The sequence below is a fragment of the Vespa velutina genome, chromosome 11 (genome assembly GCF_912470025.1).
Source record: "Vespa velutina chromosome 11, iVesVel2.1, whole genome shotgun sequence".
In the NCBI taxonomy this organism is placed as follows: domain Eukaryota; kingdom Metazoa; phylum Arthropoda; class Insecta; order Hymenoptera; family Vespidae; genus Vespa; species Vespa velutina.
The window spans coordinates 2,454,299-2,479,949 of NC_062198.1; the positions used below are offsets into that span (position 1 = coordinate 2,454,299).

At 29.4% G+C, this 25,651-nt stretch overlaps 1 protein-coding gene and 1 long non-coding RNA gene across 5 annotated transcripts; one reads left to right on the top strand and one right to left on the bottom strand.

The window, feature by feature from the left end:
* The first annotated feature begins 4,063 nt into the window (after nucleotides 1-4,063).
* Nucleotides 4,064-17,778, top strand: LOC124952943 (UDP-glucosyltransferase 2-like). 3 transcript variants are annotated; one of them, XM_047503605.1, is made up of 8 exons: nucleotides 4,064-4,623; nucleotides 5,432-5,502; nucleotides 5,638-5,736; nucleotides 6,820-6,854; nucleotides 8,636-8,949; nucleotides 10,870-11,089; nucleotides 16,488-16,824; nucleotides 17,195-17,778. In XM_047503605.1, the coding sequence occupies exons 1-8, from the start codon at nucleotides 4,432-4,434 to the stop codon at nucleotides 17,484-17,486; spliced, it is 1,560 nt and encodes a 519-aa protein (XP_047359561.1). In that variant the 5' UTR covers nucleotides 4,064-4,431; the 3' UTR covers nucleotides 17,487-17,778. The 3 variants fall into 3 exon arrangements, with proteins under 3 accessions (XP_047359561.1, XP_047359560.1, XP_047359562.1); XM_047503604.1 differs by having other exon boundaries at nucleotides 6,715-6,854; nucleotides 17,195-17,770; XM_047503606.1 differs by having other exon boundaries at nucleotides 6,715-6,854; nucleotides 16,605-16,824; nucleotides 17,195-17,695.
* Nucleotides 17,779-18,488: 710 nt separating this feature from the next.
* Nucleotides 18,489-22,776, bottom strand: LOC124952766. 2 transcript variants are annotated; one of them, XR_007101989.1, is made up of 4 exons: nucleotides 22,752-22,776; nucleotides 22,006-22,121; nucleotides 20,346-21,520; nucleotides 18,489-19,844 (listed from the first exon to the last, which is right to left on the bottom strand). It is a non-coding gene; the product is annotated as an uncharacterized LOC124952766 (long non-coding RNA). The 2 variants fall into 2 exon arrangements; XR_007101988.1 differs by having other exon boundaries at nucleotides 18,493-19,844; nucleotides 21,068-21,520.
* Nucleotides 22,777-25,651: the final 2,875 nt, after the last annotated feature.

Genomic DNA, 25,651 nt, shown 5'->3' on the forward strand with positions numbered 1-25,651 from the left:
AAAAAAAAAAACAAAACAAAAAACCAATAAAATATACCACACGTGAGTAATATGCCCACACGTGCATTAGAAACTCTCGTTTGTCCTTCGCAAAATTACTCATAAATACTCCCTCGAATTACCTTTACATAAGTACTATAACAAAAAGGAAGTAAGAAGCAAAGAAAAAGAGAGAGAGAGAGAGAGAGAGAGAGAGAGAGAAAGAGCTGAATAAGCTTTGAAAAGATGACATAGAGAAGGAAAGAGAAAGAGGAGGAGGAGAGAGAGAGAGAGAGAGAGAGAGAGAGAGCGAGAGAAAGATAGGACAAGAGTATCTTCTGTGTATATACATCCAGATCCAAGAAACGATAGAGAAGATGAAGAAGAGGGGTAAGGAGGAATTCTAGCCCCGACCTGTAAGCGAGGGTGAAGGACGTCAAGTGTTTTATTCGTAGTAGTAGTTAGTAGTAGTAGTAGTAATGGTAGTAGTAGTAGTTGGTAATAGTCCTTAGTTGTAGTAGTGAAAAGAGAGGAGAATTACCGAGAGGTCTCGCAAAACACACGCAGCTGAAGCTGACACATTCTCTATGCTCGGTTTTCCAAATGTGTGTGTATGAGAAAGAGGGAGAGAGAGAGAAAGAGAGAGAAAAGGTAGGAAAGAGAAGAGGAGCAAATCTAGACGCTTACTTAGTGACACACACAGCATTTTGCTCGAACTTTCTCGCTCCCATTCTCACTCACGTAAACTCTCTCTCTCTCTCTCTCTCTCTCTCTCTCTCTCTCTCTCTCTCTCTCGCTCAGTTTCTGTCTATCTCCAACCTTGCTAATTCTCTCACCCGTCTTCTCTTTCCCATCCTCCCTACGTGGACTGGGTGTTGTATTAAATCCACAGCTTGTATCGCGGCTTGACAAAAGCAGACACACGACTTCCTTCCCTATAGACCTCGTTCTACCTATCATCCTCTTCCCCTTACCTCCCACTCACCATCTCTTCTCTTAACGTAGCTACGTTGAACGATCATCGTATTGTTTCAAACGTCGACGACGTTTATATAAGCCACGATACATGGATATCGAATGGACAGAGAAACAGACACTGCTCTCGATAATCCCTCCGTTCGATATTTCGGACTATGCCAATGACTTCGTACAAAGAGAAAATATTGTATATTTTATCTTTTTATTATAAAAGATTGTAAAGAAAGAAATATAAGTGATTATACGAGTTTATATAAATAATAAATAGTTCCTATCGTTATCGATAATATAGATTATTATTATTAATTTTAATAATTCGTCAGAAATATCATATAACTGCTTAAGATTAACTCACCCACTCACCCCCCGTCCCTCCTTAACCCTACCCCTACCCCCCTCCCCCTCCCCCAATGCTCTTCTTGTTTTCCTATTTCTCAACTGATATCAAGTTTCAAGACGAATCTTCCTACGACGAGGCAACGCGACGCGATGCGACGCGAGGCGACGCGACGCGACGCGACGCACGACGGAACTGCTTTCAACCCTTATCAAGCGCATCTGACTCTGACACGTGATTCGAATTTCCCGCCCACCTACGGTGTCAGCCGAGCACTTTAAAGTCGTACCGTACCCTATTAGATCTTCGGAAACGTCAGAGTTATCCGCCTCTACAAACACGATTCTCGCAACATGCATAGCGTGGTACGAGAAACGAGGGAGAGAGAGGAAGAGAGAGGGAGAGTATGAGAGAGAGAGAGAGAGAGAGAGAGAGAGAGAGAGAGACAGAGCGTAAAGAAAAGAAGAAGGAAAACGATTTATCTCGCACTCAGGACCACGAGATTCGACGTATCGTCCCTACTGTCGCTTCTCTTTCAGTTTGATTTCTGAAGTTGAACGAATATTTCCGACTTATTTCATTATATAATAAATAAACGAAGTGAGACAAATTGTCGGAATTTCCTTTCGAGAAATATTTTGTAAGAACGGAATTATTACAATGATTCGTTCGAATAGTTAAAACTTCCTTTTCTTTTTTTTTTTTTTTTTTTTTTTCTTTTTTTTTTCGTTATTTCATGTTCTCTCTATCTATCTGTCTCCCTCACTCTCTCACTCTCTCATTCTCTCTCTCTCTCTCTCTCTCTCTTTCTCTTTCTCTTTCTCTCTTTCTTTCTTTCTTTTTATACCACAACAACGAAGATCAACAATGCCGAGCAAGCTTTTTACGAAAGGTACGCACGATGTCCCGAATTAACGAGAGCTTTTTCGCATGGTCCGTGTTATGACAGCCCTAAGTAATGCACCGTGCTTACAACCGAGCATACAAAAACCTTTTATCTTCGTGGAAGGAACGTAGTTCTTCCTGTGGACGCCGTTTAGAAAATATCTATGCAACGCCGACAACGAAACGGCGAAATAATTATAAATATTGTGACACGATGCGCGTAAACTGCGGGAACAGAACTGAAAAGGTAATGATAATAAAACGGAAAGCGTTTAAAAGCCAACGCTGATCTCTTCCTTCTTCTTCTTTTTCTTCTTTTTTTTTTTTTTTCTTTTTCTTTTTTCTTGTTTCCTTTATTTTTCTCCCTTTTGTTGTTTTGTTTTTAACATTTTTATTTCCTTTTTTGTTTTTAATATTTTTCCTTTCCTTCTTTTTTTCTTGCCAACCTAGCCACGTTAATTTAATTACTCGAAATACGTTTTACGTTTCCCAACCGTGATTTCCTTCTTTCCCGAGTTTTAATTTTTATTTTATTTATTTCTCTTTTGTCTTGTTTTTTTTTCTTCCTTTTTTTTTTTTTTTTTTCTTTCTTTTTATAGAAACAATTCGATGAAGTTATCATCTCGTGTGGAATAATCGTTTGATAACAAATACAATAATAATAAAATAAAATGGAAGGAAAAGGTAGGAATGAAAAATAAAATAAAATAAAAAAAGAAAAAAAGAAAAAATAAAAAAATAAAAAAATGAAAAAAAAGAAGAACGAAAAGAGAAAAAATGTGAAAGTGGTCTTTTCAACAAAAGCTTTGAAAAGGTATACGCTGACATTTTTGTCGAGCTCGAAATTTTTTTCTCAAGACGTGCTACCACCGATTTCTCTTCGTTCCTACAGCAACAGCAACATTTCCTCTTGCGACAAACCTTCTCTCACTTCTCTCTGCCATCAAGCAACGAGTTCTACGTTCGAAGCTAATGGTACTATGTCAGGTAATCCGTCTACACTTTCGTGAACTCAGTTCATTCCGAGTGAAAGCGATTACTTCTTTTTTTTCTTTTTTTTTCTTTTTTTTTCTTTTTTTTTTTTTTAAGTAACGTTTCTGATTTTCTTCAAGATTAATTATCTTTCAATTCTCATAGTACGCCCGTACCGCGTTGAAATGTTTGAGAACAATATTAAAAAAAAAAAAAAAGAGAGAGAGAGAGAGAGAGAGAAAGAAAAGATTATCAAACTCGTTTCCAAAGACAGATTTTGTATTTTAAATTGAATATTATTAATTTTAATACGAAAAATGAAAATTCGTAATAAAACTTATATTCGTAACTTTCTATATTATTTTCTTATGTATCGAATAGAAGAAAAAAAAAAAAAAACAAACAAAAGAAAAATAAAATAAAATAAAATAATTAAAATTATGGAAGTTGTTTCTAAAGATTTCTCAACATCCTCTCTATTATATTTTATATTGAGAAATTGAAATACGATATTACCAAGAAAATCGATTAATTTCAAAGAGAGAATATTTCTTTTGAACTTTCAAAGATAATGAACGTTATATTATATAAATACAACTGGCTTTAGATTATATAAAGACCTACAGTTGTCAGTATCAAGGCCTTCTTCCAATCGATAAGGAAACGACTTCGATGAAATTCTCATTAGCTTTGAATGGTACCCTTTGTCTTTAGGGTCAAATACAGAAACATCTGTCACGTGTCAGACGAGTCTTGAATTATTTCTTTCTTACATGGAAGTAGAAAGAATGAGGAGGAGGAAGAAAAGGAGGAGGAGGAGGAGGAGGAGGAGGAGGAGGAGGAGGAGGAGAAGGAGGAGGAAGAGGAGGAGGTAAAGAAGAAGAAGAAGAAGAAAAAGAATGAAAAGAAAAGGAAAAGGAGAGCCATGGACCGGCCAATGAGAAAGTCGTTCACTTATTTACCGTGGCACCAAGCAAACTGATCGTGAAACGTGCTCTGAATTGTTCATACTAGTTCATACCGAACTCCTTTTTTCCTTCCTCTTCTTGTCCTTCTTCTTCATTTTCTTCTTCCTATTCCTCTTCCTTTTCCTTTTCCTCTTCCCCATCCTTTTCTTTATACTACTCCATTCTCCTTTGGTGTTTTGAGCAATTTCCAAAGTCTCTAAACCTTCTTCGAAATTCTTCGAAATGTTCATATGATTCATTCGATAACTCTAGTTACTACTTTTATTCGTAGTTCGAAAAAATCATCGTATCAGAATTTTCAAAGAGCAGAAAATGAACATCATTCTGATACTCTCAATAATTCTCATCATATCTCGCGAGTGTGGTTTCCTAGTCGATGGATTTCGCATTCTAGGCATCTGTCCGAGTACGAGTTATAGTCATCAACAACCATTCCAAGCACTGATGAAGGCATTGGCAACTCGTGGTCACAACGTTACCGTCATTTCAACGATACCATTAAAGGTATGACAATTTTACACTTGAGGTATGTATATACATACATACACACACATATAACTTAACTATCCCACATCACATATAACTACAATAATCGTAAATAATGTCGTAATCGTAAATAATCGTAAATTAGAGGAGACATTCAATTTCAATTTATTTCCAAAGGCGACATCTTTTATTCCGGTAAAAGCCAAGTCAAGTGGATCGCGAAGAACGCTTCAAACTAGTTCATAACGGCGTTTTAATAATTCAATAATTTTCTAGAAGTCGGTCGAAAAAAGTTCGGAAGATATTTCAAATAGACATCCGACTCTTTTCCTACCTCATCTACGTTTTTCCTTCCTCGTTCTACTTCCTACTTTTTTTTTTCTTTCTCTCTCTATCTATCTTTCTCCCTCTCTCTCTCTCTCCTGCTTCCTTACTCATACTCTATCCTTAGATCTATTCCTTCACTACACTTTCCTTCTCTCTCTCTCTCTCTCTCTCTCTCTCTCTCTCCCTCTCTCTCTCTAAACTCGAGTTCAAAGTTACGCAAACTTTGTTCACCTTCAATTTACTCCTACTAACATTTCTCTTTGCTAAATGTGTCCTCTCATGGCCCAATAGTCTCTCCTTCTTTACTCCTCTTTTACTTTCTTTCTTTTTTTCTTTCTCCTTCTCTCTCTCTCTCTCTCTCTCTCTCTCTGTCTCTCTCCCTTTCTCTCTCTCTCTCTCTCTCTCTATCTCTCTTTTCAAGTTGGAAATAAGTATTTGAACGGAAAGAACGAAATGTAACAATCCTTCGTTAAAACGTAATATTGTTTTTTTTTTTCAGAAGAGTCTTCAAAATTACGAGGACGTTGATCTCTCGTTCACATATCGCAAAAGTGATTGCACTGGACTTAGGTGAGTCACGTGAATTTGGATTATTTTGTGACAATTTTTGTTTTGTTTTTTTTCTTTCTTTCTTCTTTTTTTTTATAATATACAATGAATTGATTTTTCATTTTTCTTTTATCGTTTCTATTTTTATTCACATAGACATATGAACGCTTACGAGATTCTAAGGAAAAATATGAAGGAAGCTAACGATCTATGCGTCAAGCAACTTTTCAGCGAACAAATCATGGAATTATTAACGTAATATAAATCAATTATTATTCTTTTTCAATAATTTGAAAATATTTCGCGTGTTTCTGTTTCCCAAGAAATACCGATAATAATTAAGACTTATTACGAATTTTTATATATAACATTTAATGAAAAAGTTATATATATATACAGTCCTCAAATTGTTAATATTAACAAGAAATGATTTCTCAAATTATTAATCATTTGTGATTAATATTAATAATTTGTCCTGATATTAAATATCTTGGAAATTCATTAAAAAGTAAAAAAAAAAAAAAAAACAAATTTAAATTCATAGAATAATATGGCTATATTATATTTATTGTATCGCATAACAAGTAAGTACAAATATTTATTTAACACTTATACATTCACCTAACGTCATCGAAAGAAATTCTATCCGCATGGGCAAGCTGGCGAAATCTTTCAGAGACATAGCTAAAACGTGAGAGAAAAACTTTTTCTCACTGTCTTCGACGCGTTTTTCCTATACTTTTAAAAAAGTTTTCCTGACCTTTTTCTCTCTCTTATTTTCTATACAGAATTTATGTACCATAATATGTGAACATACTTATGTAATTTCACAGGTACAATCACGTAGTAAGTTACAAATGTTCATGTAAGAAAAAAAAAAAGTATATATATATTATGTATACGCCTATATTTATTATTAAAGATTAATATTAAATTAAAAATAATTATAGTCAAAATTTTTAATAATTAATTGCAGTTAATGCAGTTTATTTCGAATAAATTTAAATATAAAGAAATATTTAATTTTTTAATTTATATTAATATAAATATATATATATATATATATATTTATTTATTTATTTATTACACATTTAAATAATACTGACCATTCTTTTCTTGAAAATTATAATCACATTATATGATACAGTCTGTATAAATAAAAAAATTTTTATCTACATAGCTGTATAAATTTATTACAAAAGAGAAAGAAGAGAGGAATCATTTCTGTTTCAGAAAAAACAAAACTTTCGATGCAATCATAATTGAACAATTATGGTATCATTGTTATTATTCTCTGGTTAAACATTATAACTATCCAGTATTAATTGGATTTTTAAGCGTTGGAAATCTTCCATACGTCATGGATTCGATTGGTAAGTAACAATTTTTTAAATTCTATTAAAATTACAAATTTTTATCGTCGAAAACAGTTCACCATTTGCAAAATCCTAGTATCTTATTAGAAAGGATTACAATCGTGATAAAGTAAGCTCGATGGTGTGAGCACAAACGTGACTCTATGGTTGGTTGTTCGTTGAATTTCGTGCTTTCTAACAGTCCCAAACGAACGTCGTTACCCAGCTTGGAAATTGACGTAAATTGTCGGTAAAACAGAAAGTGCGAGCAATCGTTGGAAGGGCGAAAAACCTTCTAGGAAACGGATAGATTGCTTGGTAGTGCTTTAACTTGTATCGGACGAGAAATGAAAAAGAAGAAAAAGAAAATACGAAAAGGGTCAATGTGTCTTGCTTTATCTTGGTTTCTATCGGTATTTCATTGTTATCGTCTTATGAAATATATTAAAAAGTAAAATTTTTCTTATATGGTTGAGAAAAATTTCCTAAATATAAACAGAATTATTTTTCTTTTTTTTTTCTTTTTTTTTTTTTTTTGTAATAATATCATTCTTTTATAAATTTTACAAACATACATTATATTTACTATGCAAATTAGAAGAATCGTATGATACGATCATAATATGACAATAATAATATTTTTGTAGATGAACGTGTAAAGAACATACGAGGGCAATTGAATTTTTTAAAATAGAATAGTATATTTTTAATAGTACTGATCGATCCAGCTTGAAATACTCTATAAAAAAAAAAAAAAAATATTAATTCATATATGTCAAATTAACTCAAAAAATATTTCAGTTATATCCATATTACAAAAGAATAGTCTCGACATTTCGATCTTTTCATTTTATATTATTCGACTATTAATAGATCTTCTATTTCTTATTTTAAATAAATAAAATAAAATTTACATAATATTAATAAAAATTTCAATTGTTCAAAAAGATTTCATTATAGTTATGCCGTTAATACGAAAGAAAAGAAAAAAATTGTAATTGTAATAGTAGGATTACGTAAATTTTCGGAACTTATATAGATCAGTGTGTCACGAGTCAATTGAATGAAATTATATAGATCAATGGATCAACCTAAACGTATTCGATTTAAATGAGAATATCTCCGTAACTAAAAGTCGTATAAATTTGAATCAAAATATCATTTTGAAGATCAAATTTTTTATTTTATTTTATTTTTTTCAACATATTATTAATAATTAATTAGCAATTTGTTATAAAGAATTTTTATACAATATTTTCTTACGAATTAAATTCATTTTATTTTCCCAATCCAAATTTTAGATGACTAATTTATAAAATTATATTTACTTTTGTAAAAGAAAGATATTCAAAATAATCAATATTATTTCCTATTTTGTATATTTGATTATATGCTAAATATAAACGCGATCGCTATATTAATTTCATTCGTAACGAATTTTCATTTCATTAAGTTTCATTCTTTTACAAAAAAAAAAAAAAAAAAACAATTCTTAAACTGTGTAGTTTATTTAAATGAAATTATTTTTAATTGTAACGAACATTAATTAACTATTTCATAAACAGTGTAAAACGATTAAAAATATTTATTAATTATTTATTATTTTATAAATAATATATCGTATATTATAAATGATAAATATAAAAATGTTAATTATTAATAAAATAATTATTGATTATTATTAAATTCTTGATATTAACTATCCATCAAGAGAATAATTGTAGTATAAATCACGTTTGTAATACGTTTGCATCGTAGAGAATGTCAATCGTAATCGATCGTGTTCTCGTTACTTTCAGGAAATCCGGACGATCCAATGTTAAATCCCGATATGGCTTACCCCTTCACGAATCGAATGAGCATGGACGAGAGAATTTGGAACATATTATACACGAGCTGGACCAGGTTCTATTATAGATACTGGCATTTGCCAAGAGCACAACGAATAGCCAACAAGTTCGTACCGGATACGCCGCTTTACGACATAGATAGAAACTTCAGTTTGATTATATTAGGCAATAATCACGTCCTTGGTTATCCAAAACCTTTATTACCAAATGTGATCGAAGTCCATAGCCTCCAAATCAAGGAACAAACTGAATCCTTACCTAAGGTATTTCATTAAAATTATTTCTAATGTCATTTATTTGTTTAAAAAAAAACAAAAAAACAAAAAAAATTTAAGAAAATAATTGAAAAATCTAATACAAAATTAGATATATACTTAAAACATTTAAAATATTTCATTTCAATATTTCTAATGCAACGTCTCTAATTTTTTTTGTTTTTTTTTTTTGTTCAAAAAGAAACATTATGAAAAAAAAAATTAATAAATAAAAGATAAAACAATAATATATGTTTGTCGTACGTGATTACGATACAATAGTTAATCCTCTATCGTATTATAAATTGTCGTAGAATAACACGTTCAATTATAAAAACATGAAAATGGTATTAAAATAATTGTTTCATATCGAAGCAATTATATTCCATTGAAGTTAAAATGATTGTTGTTAGTTTTAATTATTATTATTATTATTACTATTATCATCGTTGAAAAATGTTTTCCGTACACAAAAAATTTAAAAATTTTTCTACCTCGCGACATCCCAATTTCGTCGATTAAAAAATAATCTCCATTTTCGATCCAACCCCTTTTTGCAATTATAATCATAATAAATAAACGTAAATATTGCTTAACTTAAAAGATATTTGAGATAAAATCTATCCACTCTTAAATAAAGAAGTCCAAGAGGGATTTATTTACTATTAGAATAAATTCTTTTTTCTCGAAATAATACACTTTATTTTATGATTAATCGAGATAACGATAGTAACGAGATATTATTTGAAATTCATTCGTATCATGGTGCGGTATATTAGTAATAATTATTCATACCACTCTACCAAATCGTTAAACATTTATTTATATATACATATATATATATATATATATATATATATATATATATATATATATATATATATACACAAATAGCTTAAAATATAAATGCTGCTAAATAATAATTATATCGATAGAATTATTTCTTTTTTATAATTCTATAAAACACTATAAGAAAAAGAAAAAAAAAATAGATATAACAAATTGATATAGATAAATATTCATTTAAAAATTATTCATTTTGAACGTATATACTTCCCCATGTAATTTTCTACATTCGAAAAGAAAAAAAAGAAAAAAAGAGAGAAAAAAAAAGAAAAAAAAAGAAAAAAAAACAGTAAAAATGTTTTTTTGGGAAATTTGTACACACGTATTGATCGCCATGTTATATGATTCAACCTGTACATATATCTATATAGATATATAGATACATAAGCTCTAGAGTATAGAAGGCTCGAACGTTGGCCAAAATTCATCAGCATAGTCCCTCGAAGCGATCACCTATATCTCCTACGAGTCCATGGTTATACCAAACGACAAAATTGTGCGTCGCTGGAGCATGATTTCTCTCGGGGATAATACGTAGTCGTTCTCACAGGTGACTCTACTGTTGGGGAAAGTTTACCTACGGCTCAACATTGCGATGCGAAAGTAAGGGTCATTGCTGTTTACCGGTGCTCATTCCACTCTTACCCATGGGGATGAAAAGCTAAACATTTTCCGGAAGAACATTTCCGCATACCGCCACTGACTTTACTTTAAACTATAACTACTAGGGGACAAAAAAAAATTTCTAAAATTTCATATTAATTCGAGATACATATTATATACATGGTTAGCATATTAAGCCCTTAAACGCAATTGTTGCATTTAAATCCCATAATCGTAATATTATAACGTATTATCATCAAAGAGCTAGTATCATTAATATCATTATACCTTATAATATCGTCGATTATAACTTTTCAAAATCTAAACGTTCAAACGAGAAAATTTGAAAGAAATTAATTGAAATATAATTTTGTTCAAAATCTGTATTAAGAAAAAAAAAAAAAAAAAGAAAAGGAACAATGAAACAAGTGGATATATAATCATTGATTATGAAAACACATCGATAATTCTTTTCTTCAGGATATTCGTGAATTCCTGGATGATGCCATAAACGGAGCCATTTATTTTTCTCTCGGTTCGAATCTGCAAACTCACCAGCTACCCAATGACCCTTTGACGGCATTGTGCAACGCCTTGGGCTCGCTCAAGCAAAGAGTTCTATGGAAACATGCCGGAGACATGGCTATTCAGTCGAGCAACATCAAATTTGTGAAGTGGGTTCCACAGCAAGCGGTTCTTGGTAAGGCTACTGTTACCACTTCTTCTTCTTCTTCTTCTTCTTCTTCTTCTTCTTCTTCTTCTTCTTCTTCTTCTTATCCTGTTAAAGGCTAAACTTCGATCAACTACTTTTCCAATACACATTTACAACGGTCGGTCTACAGTGTGTCTCAATTCATTTCTATATCATTTGATAAATGTAAAAGAAAATGCATAGAAATTTATCTTTAAGTAAATAAGATAATTATTTTAAATATTTCGGAAAATCGAAGATTGATACAAAAATATTTTAAGGAAAGTTTACTCGTTTATTTCTTTTTCTTTCTTAATTTTTTTTTCTTTATATTCCTATTTAAAGCAACAAAGTTGAATTTGTTAAATGAAAAAAAAAAAATTAATAAATCCCCCATCCCACTGCTCTCCCTTGAAATCAGATAACACTCGAACGAACAATTTCTCTCAAAAATACTGATTATTTTTTTCCCTAATTAAATTATTATTTTTTATAAAAAATTATTAATTTCCCTAAATTAAATATTTATAACGCTTTATTCTGAACACCCGTTATATATTTCATAGATTATTTTCCAATAACCTACATCCAGATTATGTCTTCGAATATATTAATATATTATCTTTAAGTAATATTTATAAGATACGTTCAGATACATAATTATTCTTCATTTTGCCTTTTATTTCTTTTTTTTTCTTTTTTTTTATAATAACAATAACGTCGACGAGAACGAATTGCCATTATAGTTAACAATGAATTCTTATTGAAAACATCATTATCGCAATTTGCACTTAATGATTACACAGAAACATAATATGGTTTAAAATTTCTTGCCAGGCGCGTATTTGCTTCCATAGTCTATATCGATAGCTTTCGCTGGACGCATATATGCGCCCATAATATTCAAAGGGTTAATGGTATCATCACAACACGGTTTATCTAATCGCGGTGATTCCCATGGTAATAGAAAATTGTACATATAGTGAAAGTTGTTGACTACTGACTATGTATCTATTGAGTATATGATTACTGACTATAAGAACTATAAGGACTGTAATGACTATAATGACTACAAGGTCTATAAGGACTGTAAGGACTATAACTGACTATAAGGACTACACTGATTGTTGACTATATGACTATCTTAGAAAATCGAGGAAAGAGAGAGAGAGAGAGAGAGAGAGAGAAACAGATCCTTTAGGACTTCGGATACAAATTCCAAGAGGTTTCTTCCACGAAAACATGTTCTCCACTATCGACTTTCTCTTTATGCATACACACAGAAACAGATATAGATACATAGTATATGACCGTCCCCTACAAGGTTAGCCCCCCTACTAGGTTAGCCCCGCCTTCTGCTAGTTTATCCGCGCCCCCTGTTGTACTTGTTCCCGCCCATCCAGTTTAGCCCCGCCCCCTTATATGATTGGCCCCGCCCATACTAGGTTAGCCCCGCCCCTTGGGCTACTTGGCCTCGCCCTCCTAGGTTAGCACCGCCCCTTGGGCTACTTGGACTCGCCCTCCTAGGTTAGCACCACCCTTTGGGGTACTTGTCCTCTCCCTCCTAGGTTAGCACCGCCCCTTGGAGTACGTGGCTCCGCCCCTCCTTGGTTAGCCCCGCCCACTGAGATGTCTGGACCCGCCCATAGGTATATTTGGCCATGTCTCCTACTAGTTTTGCCCCACCCACTGGGGTACTTAGCCCCGCCCCCTATCAGGTTATTCTCGCCCCCTGTGTATTTAGTCATTCTTTCTCTCTCCTTCTCAGTCTCTTGTAGTACAAAAGAAATTCTTCTAAATTTCAGGTAGAAAGACTTTAAATAGCCGTATAAAAATTTAAATCGCCGTTCGTTTCATATTAAGGAATTCTTTACGAACAGATGTTCCAATACGCACTTGCGTAAAAAGATATATAAAACAATCATATCATAACGATTGAATTAATAAGAATGATTTTATTATAAATAATATTATGTTTTAAATAACATATTAATTTATTTTTGTTTACCGACAAGTGTAAAAAAAAAAGAGAAAAAAAAATATTTGTTCAATTTGAAATCGAATAAATATTTCATTGAAAAGTCTTACGTATCGTATTAGAAGGTTTATCCGAAAAATTCGTGGCTTCGTTTGAGCAACGATATTTCGATGAAACATTTATTATTCGTTTAAGAGTGATTATTGAAACAGAAGCTTTCCTCTTCTTTTTTGTTTTCTTTATTATTTATTTATTTATTTTTTTTTAATTTCCAATTTGTAAAAACAAAAAAAGAAATTATTTTTTGATGAAACACTTGAACGTGAATCATTGTAAAAATTATTATACAAATAAATGAAAATCCTTGAATTAAAGAGAAATAAAAAGTATTTCTTTATAATATAAAATTTTCTATAAGACATCAATGAATGAAAATGAACATTTTAAAGTCCTGAATTTATTACCATGTCGGGGTAGACCAAGAAAGTTCGAAAATATTGTGTTGGCACTACTGTATAAAAATATCAGACAAATTACAACAGCAAAATTCAAGGACATAATTGACCTATTACTATATATATCACCGAACATCATGATTGCTTCAAATCCCTTTCACACACACAAAATCTAGATGAGTAGTAAATTGTTTTGTAATAAATTTATGTTCGTAATTTTGTATGTTATGTAGTTAAAAAATGTTTTGAATCGCATAAATTATGTTTTCGAAGTGTTATAAAGATATGTAAAATAAATTAAGTGTTGTTTTTTTCAATTTGAAGCATCTTAAATTATGTTGAATGGACTTGAGCATCTTCAAATTTTATAATGAATCCGATTGTTAACTTTGAAAATAGTCTAACTCCATTCTTGATAAGAAAACGCATATTATTCACTTAATAATTATCACTATTTTAATACGAACTATAAATTTAACATCTTTAGATACACTTAAGTAATATAACTCATTAGTATCCTATATCTATATTTTTAAATTCATTGAAACGCAAACCCTTAAATATCTCGATTTGAAGATAAATGGAGTTAGGCCACTTTCAAAATAAACGGCTCATATGTAAATTATATTAAAATCTTTGATTATATTTTATTTTCTTTTTTTTTTTTTTTGTTAATGAGAAAATCATGCGTCAATTTGATTCAGAGTAGACGATAAATAATTAACGAGACGCACGATTTACCTTTCTAAGGTTTAATAACGCGAAAAGAGAACGGAAGGGATGGGAAGGGAAAAACGTTTGGAGCTTCGTAAAGGGCCAAATTTAACGGCGGCACTCTTAGGTTCTCTTGCTCTCAACGTCTTTAACGAAGTTGCATCCGACTTCGTACGATACCTTTCATTTACAAGAGGCGTTAATTTTCTTTACTCAACGCGGAATGCTCACTTTAAACATTAACCGTCAAACGATTCGAACGTAATTACTTGGAAGATGGCGCTAGCATCTTGCACAGCACTTAACAGACAATAGAAAATTTCCCTTTTATGGGAAATTACGTTGAAGAAAGCGTCCCTCTCACGCTATAGTTTTCTTTACCCACAAAATTCTCTTTCCCGTTCTTTCTCTCTCGTATTTTTATAGAATAGTACCCGTCAGAAATGATTACTAGAACCGATAATTCGTGCGAGTTCCTTCGACTTGAATAATTCAATTTCAAGATCGTTCGCGATGCCTAACTTCTATTTTTCTATCTGTTTTCAAAGTAAATACTAATAGTGATCTTGAGTTACGAGAGAAAAGAACTACTACTAAATAATATATAAATGTCTATCTATATATATACATATATATATATACATGTACAGGGTGTCTTTAGATACTTGAGATATATGCTTTTCAAAATAATCACAAAAGTATAATATAAAAAAAATTAGAATACTTTCGCACAGAAGATCGAATAAAAATTTGATTTAACGAATATTATTTAAATGACACCCTAAGTATGCTAGTCTTTAAAAGTATTATATTCGTGTTAACAAAAAAAAAAAGTTAAGATTTAAGAAAAAAATATAAATATATGATTAAAAAAAAAAAAAAGAGAAGGAAGATTGAAAGTGTTCGTACAGAAAATCAAAGTGACACTTTTTGAAAAATGACTTAAAAAAAAAAAAGAAAAGGAAATTGTAAATATTACTCTTGTTAAAAATTATTTTCACATTAGAATTAATATTATTTTAATAAATTCAATGATAATCATATACAAAGACACCCTGTATATTTATCCGATAAGTTCCACCGATACTATTCGATTTTCATTCGGTCGGAAAAAAGGGAAGTCTCAAAGATACTTACGATCGATTCGCTTTTAGAATGCCCTTGTATTGAGCAAGTCAGTGTAATGCAACTCGATGGCCGATAATACGTCCAAGTTATCCAGTTTCAAAACTAAGAGCGTAAGTATTCGGTTTCGTGAAGACGGTCTTCGAACTTTCCTTGAATCTTCCTTTGGCTTTTGGAGTCTTTAGTATCGTGCGATTGAACTTCCAACTCGAAGTAACTCTTTCGAAGGCTTCCGAATGGCTTTAAATTTCGATCTGTTTGAAATTTATGAAATCTGATGGTAAAAGTACGAGATATGTCTATTCCAATGCTACTCTCTCTCTCTCTCTCTCTCTCTCTCTCTCTCTACCTCTATCTCTATCTCTATCTTTATCTCTGTCTCTCTCTCCCTCTTTCGCTTCCCTTTTCATTTTTTATTCTTTACAATTGTTAAATCATATAATATATTACTACGTAACTTTTAAAATGAACTCCAATATAATATACTATCTTTTTCACTTTTAATTTATTTCTGATATTAAATATCGAAAATTCTGTCTTCTATTTTTTTTTTCTTTTTTTTTTTTTTTTTTACTATTTTTATACTATAATATTTACTGTTTTATTATTTAATTCTATCATTATACTCTAATAATTTGTTTTTGTCTTTTTGTTCCCTTTATTAACGATATTTGTTTTCTACATATACATATATTTATATTTCTTTTTTAAATATTTTTATAATATTTAAGTTATATACTGTTTAATTTATATAGAGTGATATATTATACAACATTGCAAGTGTGAAATAAAACTGCTTTGCTTTATATTGGACTAAATCAAACTATCTGTTTATCTTCCTCCTTATCTTTCTCATTCTTTTCCATGTTCAAATAAATCAGCTTTGTTGTATATAATATATCTTATACTTTTTGTATCTATAATATATAAATTAGATATTTTATTTATGCTTCATTTTATAAACTATCTCTTTATTTATTTATCCAATAAGGTTATTGACAATAGCTATTAAGTAAAATCGAAAATCTTTCTCTTTATCTTTCTATTTGAAAATTTCCTATCTTATGAAGAAGAAATTAACGTTCACATAAGGGTACCCTAGATAGTAATTTTCCTTGAATATTCCTTATTAAAGGAACCCTGATATCAGCTCCAACCAACTTTCATCCTCTCGGTAATACCTCCTGGTCGTTTAAACATTCGGTAAATTTTCGAAAGCAAACCATCGATAAAGCGTTACTTTCATATGCAGCACATCCAAAAGTGATGGCTTACATGATGCAAGGTGGTCTACAGTCATTGCAAGAAGCTGTATACCATTCCGTACCTCTGATAGTCATGCCTTTCTTTGGAGATCAACATTTCAACGCAAAAAAAATTCTCGACGCTGGAATTGGACTCACGTTGAACGTTGACACAATGACGGAAGAATTAATCGTACGAACTATCACAGAAGTCGTGGAGAATAAAACGTAAGAAAAAAAAAAATATATATATATATATATATATATATATACATAAAAGAAGAAAAAAGGTACTATTTTTAAACGAATTTTTTCTTTTGCAAACATTCTATTAATTTTATTTTACAATTAAATATGATACATGTAGCAATGATTCTTTATGCTGATTTAATGTATGTATCAGTTTGCTTATAACGTTGGTCATTCAATAGTTAAGATTATCCTTTAGACCTATTTAAATTATAACACTAACATACTATATAATATAATATAGTATATTATTAACTTTGATAATAGTAATAATGTACACGTTTCCCTAATAATTTGAAGAGATATTATACGTTATAGTGCTAATGATATATACCATATTACCTTACAGATATATGCACAATATCAAACTGATATCGGCCATTTTAAAGGATGAACTAGTACGTCCAATGGAGAGAGCAATTTGGAACATTGAACACGTTCTAAAGTTTCCTAATTCTAAACACTTGCGCTATCACGGTCGGGATATATCATGGATCGATTATTATTTGACAATACTGGTGATTTTTTTGATTTTCACGATTTTAATATTCATCGGTTGTGCATGCTTTATTGTTCTAGGAAAAGCTGCAAAAAATTATTTGTATCTCCATGTGAAACGATATAAATACAAAAATGAATAAATGATAATTTAAAAAATTTGTTTTTGTAATCAAATTTAAAATAATAAAGAATAATCGATCGATATTAATTTTATTTTTTTCTTTCTCTTTTAATTCAAGACTAAGCGAACTATATAAATTACATGTTAGATTCTATCATACGTTCTTAAGATAAATTTGATGCAACAGTAACCTAATTTATAAATAGAAGCGTCAATCACGTTGCCGCATTTATTATAAGAACTTTATGAAACTATCAGCATATATTTATATATATGTATATACATAAACATCGTAGTCACTGCTATAACATTTTATGTACATAAAATTCATCAAACGAATATGTAGATATAAATAAGTACAGTGAATTTTATGCGCATTCTATATTACTGACCTACTTTAAAAATCCTAATCGGCGAAACTTCAAAGAGATTTACTTGATACATAAAGACTTAACAATTTTCAGATATCCAAAACTAAACATTATTAAATATTTGCATAAACATCTATTTTGCATAAAAATTGTCCAATATAAATTTCAATAATAGAAATTAATTATAAAATATACACCGTGATATTTTATATCTAAGATTTCTAATAAAAAGATTTTTTATTTTTCAACATTTATTAAAATAATTATGATTAATATCAATTAAAATTATCATATATATTAAATTATAAGAATTAATATTTATTTTAATTATTATCATAATTATGAAAGAATTATTATATCACAATAATAATACTGTTACACCGGGTAATATACCATCTGTTAATAATAAAGAATGTTAACTTATTGATATAATCGACTGACGAATAGGATTATTATGACGACTTGATTATAGGAACCTATAATATCGACAGCATGTCGGTAAATTATCGACTATGTAGATATCCTGTACTAAACTCTGCAATAAAAAAAAAAAAAAAAAAAACAAAACAAAACAAAAAAAAACTAATGTTTAAATCTATTTATTTAAACATTATTACCACGAAACAATCCATTATAATAATAAAAGTGAAAATAATATTATTTAGAAGAAAGTAATCGATATATTTATGACCTGTTGCAAAGTATATTGCAATTTACTTTTGCTTTTAAGACACTATGGTTGTAAATGAGATGACTTGATAAACTTGGGACTTGATTACGATCACTTTTTCATTATACAACAAGACATAGCTTCTTTCCCGAATATCATTTTATTGTTTCTATTAGAATAATAAAAAATTTCTATGTATATGTGTATGATATATATATATATGTAGATATGTACAATTTGTTCTACACGTTCATATGTAAATCTATCCATTAATATAATTATATGACGAGATAAAGGATGAATCAACGCTTGAGTCGTCCAATATGTCCGTCTTTTTCTTCATTTCTCGTCGGTGCCAGTCTCCAAATAGACTTCAACGAACTTTATTCCCAAATTGGTTTCTTAACCCATTCGCATCATGCGTCTACTTAATGTGCCATATTCAAAAAAATCAGTAATGTTCAATTGATGATCGGCCCGTATCCGTGCGGTAGTCGTTCGATAAGTACAGTACATGACAACAGAATTATACTTTTTAAAATAGTTTAATACATCACAAACAATGAATTTTATATTTTTTTTATTAAAATAGAAAAAATTAAAATTATTTTATAGATAAAATAACAAATTTATTTTTCGTGGAATTCGTTAAAGTAATCAATACATAATGGTACATCGCAAACATGACATTTATAAATTGTTTCTTTTCGTAAAGACATAGATAAGCATAAAATGTATCGCTTTAATGTTCTTTTTCTTTTTGTCAGAGTTGCAGATATTTGTATAAGAAAATGCCTATCAGTATATCGTGTTATCGAATCATTGCTAGATGATATTTAAATATAGATTGAAAACATTTACTCATAATGACAGTTTAAAAGATTTACAGAACAAAAATAAAACTTATTTATAATATAATAAATTGAAGAGATCAGACGTGATCTGTGACATCTGAAGAATATTCGATAACTGGTAATGAAAAGTAATGGCGGTCTCGCGGATATATCCGCGCTCGATGATAAAGGACAGTCACAGCTCGCGGATATATCCACGCTTGGATATAAATGGGTTAATTTCTTGAAACATTAACGAAATTAAACAATTCTCTTTCGTAGATCTGACACGTCGAAATATTGTATAAAAATGAAAATCTTTCCTGATCTTGTTTTTCTTTTATTCTTAACTGGTAAAATTATCAAAAAGACACGCTACTAATTCATGCCGAATTTACCCTCTCCCTTCTCCCTTTCTCTCTCTCTCTCTCTCTCTCTCTATATATATATATATATATATATACAATATTGTGTTATTTCATTCTCATAGAATTCTTGAAAATCTGAAAAGTGTAAAATCAAGATACGATTAAAAGTGTGTTTGTTTATATTTATATAAGAAATATCCATAACTATGTATGTATGTATTAGGTTGGAAACTATGAAATGGGCGTTGAATGAAAATAAGTAACTAAACAAAAACGCCCGTTTCATAGTTTCCATACTAATATATATAGTTTGTTTATAAATATATATATATATGTATATATGATGGTATACAAAAATCGAATATATATAATACAAGATATCGATCAAAAACAAGTACAAATGTAAAATTATTGAATAGAGCATCGTTAAAAAAAACAAGAGGGATATCGATATTGTGAGAATAAAGTTGGAAAATTAAAGAAAAAGTCCGACGCAATAACGACCCGAGGGATCTATGATATGGTAATTTTATTTTCGCGAATATCTTTCAAACGCGATTAAACGCGAAAATTGCGCGATTAGATATCGATTGATATATTGGAAAAGAATATACGTTTAAAAAAACTCCTAATTACCTATAATTATGCGAAGAGATGAAATACCATGTACATTTGTTATCATATCCAAGGTGGCGATGATACCATCAGGAAGGAAACAAAGTGTATTTTGTAGCTCGATTACGTAACAATACAACGTGAGTCAATTCATATATTAATTTTTTCAAGAAAAAATAATAAAGACATATGATACAAATATGTCGGGATATGAAAAGCGTGACAAATTCAATTAATATATGAATTTTAAATATAGACTATAATTTTCTAATGAAATAATTACATTTTTTATAATATATAGAAACATAAAATAAACACACACACATATGTATCACACATAAATATATTATCCTTATGCTTTATATATTACTCGCGAAATAATAAGTAATCAATAAATTGAATAATTTGAAGGATTCATATATTTATCTTTACATTTTTCTATATATATATATATATATATATATATATATATATATATATATCATCGCTTTACATACATCGCTTTAGTAAGTGTTTAGAGATAAAAAATTTGTCGCTCGACTATTGAGAAGAAGTGAAACAAGATATGTGTGTGTGCGTGTTTGTTATGTATATGGCGGAGTAATACATTGAATGTACATAGCAATGGAAATAAAAAAGCGACCACAAACGTGACATATAGATATATTATACATATTTATACATATATATATATATACTTATATGTATATATATATATATATATATATTCGAACACAATTTACCTATGAAAATTCCAAGAACTGGAGCGGGATATTCATACACATATATAATTCCTTAGAAAATACCTGTTTATAAATGTAGACAATGAAAATAAACTCTCTGGCATTTTGGCACACGGACAATGCACTCATACACAAGAATGTCGAGTTCGGCGAGGATACACGTTCGTAATAAATGATTTTTCTTATACACATATGTATCTACATAAACGCGAAAAATTCTTCGAAAAATTCAAACTTCCGTATTATAGATTTGAAGGTTATGTTTTCTATTTTTCATCTTCTTTTTATTCTTTTTCGATTATTGAGGAAATATTTAAAAAAGAAATTTATTTACCGGATATATACATTGCACGACTAGCATCCTTCAGCTACAGGATTATAAAGAAAAATATATTAACTCTGTTCTTGCTACTTCTGTACTCTTATACTCTAGTTCGTGGAATTCTTAAATATCTGAAAAATATAAAATCATATTAATACAGGATAAAATTAAAAGTGAATATATGTATATATATATATATATGTATATATATATTCATGTATGTATGTATGTACGTATGTATGTGTGTATGTAGGAAATATCCATAGTATATACATATATAAATGAAAATATATGAAAATCGAATATATAACACAAGATATCGATCGATCACAATTATAAATGCAAAATAATTGATCGAAGAAGGATCGTTGAAAAGATAATGAGATATCGATAATGTGAAAATAAAGCTAGAAAATTGCAAAAAAAAAAAAATAAGAAAGAAATACGACGCAATAGTTCCACGGAGGAATTTACAAGGCCGATTTTATTTTCACGAATACCTTTTAAACGCGATAATGACCCGGACCTGCAAACGCGACCCTCATGAAAATCGCGCGTTTAGCTAAAGATTGATATATAGAAAGAGGATGTACATTAGATAAAATCTGTTAATTACCTGTAATTAATGAGGACACTACGGACCTATGTCTGGTACAAACTGACACACTAATAGCGTCATCTACATCGTGAAGATGGTTAAACGATTCGTGCGACGCATGCGCATTGCATTATCTTAAATATATTACTTGCTAATAAATATATTTATTTCTCTGAACATTTTATTGAAAAACTAACGTAGAATGTAACATATAATTGTAGAAAAATATCATTGAAAATTCTTATCGATCGTTTTAACAATAAATAATTATTTTCTTTTCAAGATACCTAATATAAATTTTCGCCACACATATACATCTTTACGCGATACATACCTATGTAGCTTTCTTTTTTTCTTTTACTTCAGAAATCAAATAAGAATCAATTAATAAATCGAATAATGGAAAGCATTAATCATTTTTATGATCAATCTGTCTTATAAATATTCAGAAAATATGACATTTTATTATAACTATCTAGAAGTTGATCTATAGATATTAAATTAATAAATAATTAATAATTAGAATATTTATTATGGACTCGGTGGTAATCAGAAGTTTTAATTACTTATCAGTATCAAAAAGAAGAAGTTGTAACAAAGAAGTAAAACGAATTGGAATATACAATAGTAAGAAAAAAGATAATTTTCGAACATTATTAATCAATGTCTGTTCTGAAAAATACTAGTACAATGAAACTGTAAAATTTCTTTAAAAAATACGTTTATTTAATAGGAAAAATGTGCGTCCAAAAAAATTCACTCACGTTTGCTTTCACACAAATGTTGCACACACGCATACATGCGAATACACGAAATCGAGCATTACTGACATATATAAACCGGCACCATATATATATATATATGTATATATATATGGCATATATAATTTCTTGGAAAAATTCCTGCATTCAATGCCAAGGTAAGCAGACAAATAATCTCTCACTTGCTTACACACATACATACATACATATATATATATATATATATATATATATATATATATCATACAGATGAAAAAGAATACAGAGTTCAACAATGGTAAAAAAAAAAAATGTTCGTAGAAATATCACATAAATGTTAATACAACGTCGAAATAAAATAATTTCAATCTCAAATTTCATCGAGTAGGAATCTTATACTCGATAGAATTATCTCGATAGAACTGTAATAGTGTGTATCCTATTAATATTAATAATTAAATAATAATAATAATTTATGGTAATCAATTCTTTTTGATTATGAATTATTTAAACAAATGCACTTTTATTCGAACATAAAATATCCTTGTATATGACGTTGAAATAAATCAATTTTAATTTGAAATTTCAATAGAGACAAATTTTAATACTCTCGCTCATTAACGACTTGATTGTATGAACATTAATGAATAGGAACGATTTATAAAAGACTTTTAAATGTGACGAACAATTAGTTTCCTGTTAAAATTTAAACAATAAGGAAATTAAAATAAATGATTCTTTTGAATATTTAACTTTTCGTATAATATACTTGTTACATGGGATGATAGAATTAGAACTTGTACGAATAATAAAGTAAAATCAATTGCGAAATAGAATCAGTATCAATAGCGATAACATAAAAATGATCTATAATTTATTATAGCAATGATATTAATAATTCTGTTTCTGTTTTTTTTTCTGTTTTAAAAATAAAGTAATCGAGTGTTGTATCAATGAAATAAAAAGACGAAAATAGTAAAAGGTAGTTGATGTTGTTTAGCACAAAAAAATTTTTTATCGCAAAAAGGAAACTCATTGTTAATTTCTTATCTTCGTTAACGTTCTACGTCATTTTGTAGCAGAATGATCATAGTGCATGTATCAATGGATACTTAAAGCAAGTACATTGTTATATCAAACATTTCTTTAATATTTTCAACGTTTTCTTATTATAACAATGATACTAATAATTTCGTTTTTATTTTTTTGTTTCGCATGCGATTGTAATGAAATGATCGAACGATTGTATCGCTAAAAAAAGAATATCGTAAAGAACAATATTTGTTCATTCGCGTTTCGCGATTTAAATAATAAGTATTTTTTCCTTCGACTACGTGCAATCCAGAGTCAGTGTTTGTTCGAAAAGTATTTTGCTTTTTTAACAATCGCACAGATTGTATTTATAAAAAAAAAGACAGTAGAGTTTCGCGAAGTAAATTCAATGACCGTTCGTTAATAAATAATTATCGCGAATTAGAGTCAGTGTATCATTGAAGAGAGGATCTCATTTTCAACAAGCTACGAATCCATCTATCCTCAATTTCTACTTAAATCGTGAACGAGTGTTTTGGATCCATTACAAAACTTCTTAAGTAGTAAGTGAATTTTTAAATCCCTCCGGTCAGTCAAACGTGATGTCGAGGACAAATGTTTTGAATCTCGGCACTTAGGCGATTGATTGTAATTAATTAAATAGAAGAACATTGAATGACCACGAGTAACTTTCCTTCGAAGATTTACTCGTGAATGATGTCTTGTTTTTTGATTTCTTTATTAGGTCAGAATAGGATCTTCTTGTTTTGTTTGCGACATTTATAATTATTTACACTTTGACATTAATATTCATGGATGATATTTGCGAGTTTTAATAAATAATGAACAAGGGGATATTCGCGATGGATAAGTCCTTCGATTAAAAACGAAACTGCATGATTTTCTTGTAAAAATTAATTTAATCGTTTGTAAAAAGAACCATTCGAAGATTTTCCATTATATTATTAAATAAAGAAAAATTTATTAAACTTTTGTAATCAATTTTGAATTGATTAAAAAAAAAAAATTTTGATAGTTACAAAGTCTCTCTCGATCAAAAGGTAAATAATCATTTTTTATACAAAGAAACAGGTTTTTTTTTTTTTTAATTGCATCCGAGTTGTAGTAGAATTGTTGATTTCCTTCCACATTTTAAAATTAAGAACATATCTAATACTTCGTCATTAAATCTTGTTATATAAAATGATTTGCAAACACTGATTAGGATACGAAGCAAAGAAGAGGCTATATATCGAAAAAACTTAAAAAGAGAGATTAGGGTATAATTTACGCATAACATACATACATCGATACGATAGACGTATGATAAGAACAGTATTTCTCTGTTACGCTTGTAGTTGAAATTTTGTTCTTATCTATCGTTGAATTTACAAAATATAAAATTTAATTTAGAATATATATTTCTCTTTGTTCTCTTTTTTTTTTGCCTTTTTTAAAATACTCTTTGCGTTATTCTTTTAAGGATTTTCTTTACAAACTGATAACTTTATTGTCATTCCTGTTTGAAATTGCTTTCAATTAAACGATGTGACAGAAGCACATAACATCGAACACACGCGTTTAACCTCTTTTAACCTATGGTACTTGGACGGTCCAGTCAAAGTCTATTCTTAAAGGAATTACGATTAAGGCTAATCAATATTATTGATTGCTTCACAATGATATGGAAAAATTTGATGAATACAAAATGCAATGACGTAGACGTGATTGAATCCTAAGGAAAATTTTATCGTTAAATTATTTCATGGCAAAATTTATTAATTTTGTATACATATTGGTAATCTCTATGTGTTAAAAATTATTTATGATATATATAAAACAAAGATTTTTTTATATGTTTATAAAGGTAAAAATATATTGATTGTTAGTTA

Excerpts from the sequence above, each read along its gene's own strand:
- LOC124952943 (XM_047503604.1), top strand. The coding sequence starts at position 4,432 with ATGAACATCATTCTGATACTCTCAATAATTCTCATCATATCTCGCGAG. Across the intron at positions 6,855-8,635 it reads ATACGTCATGGATTCGATTG|GAAATCCGGACGATCCAATG; the intron begins GTAAGTAACAAT and ends CGTTACTTTCAG. Across the intron at positions 11,090-16,487 it reads TCCACAGCAAGCGGTTCTTG|GAACCCTGATATCAGCTCCA; the intron begins GTAAGGCTACTG and ends TCCTTATTAAAG.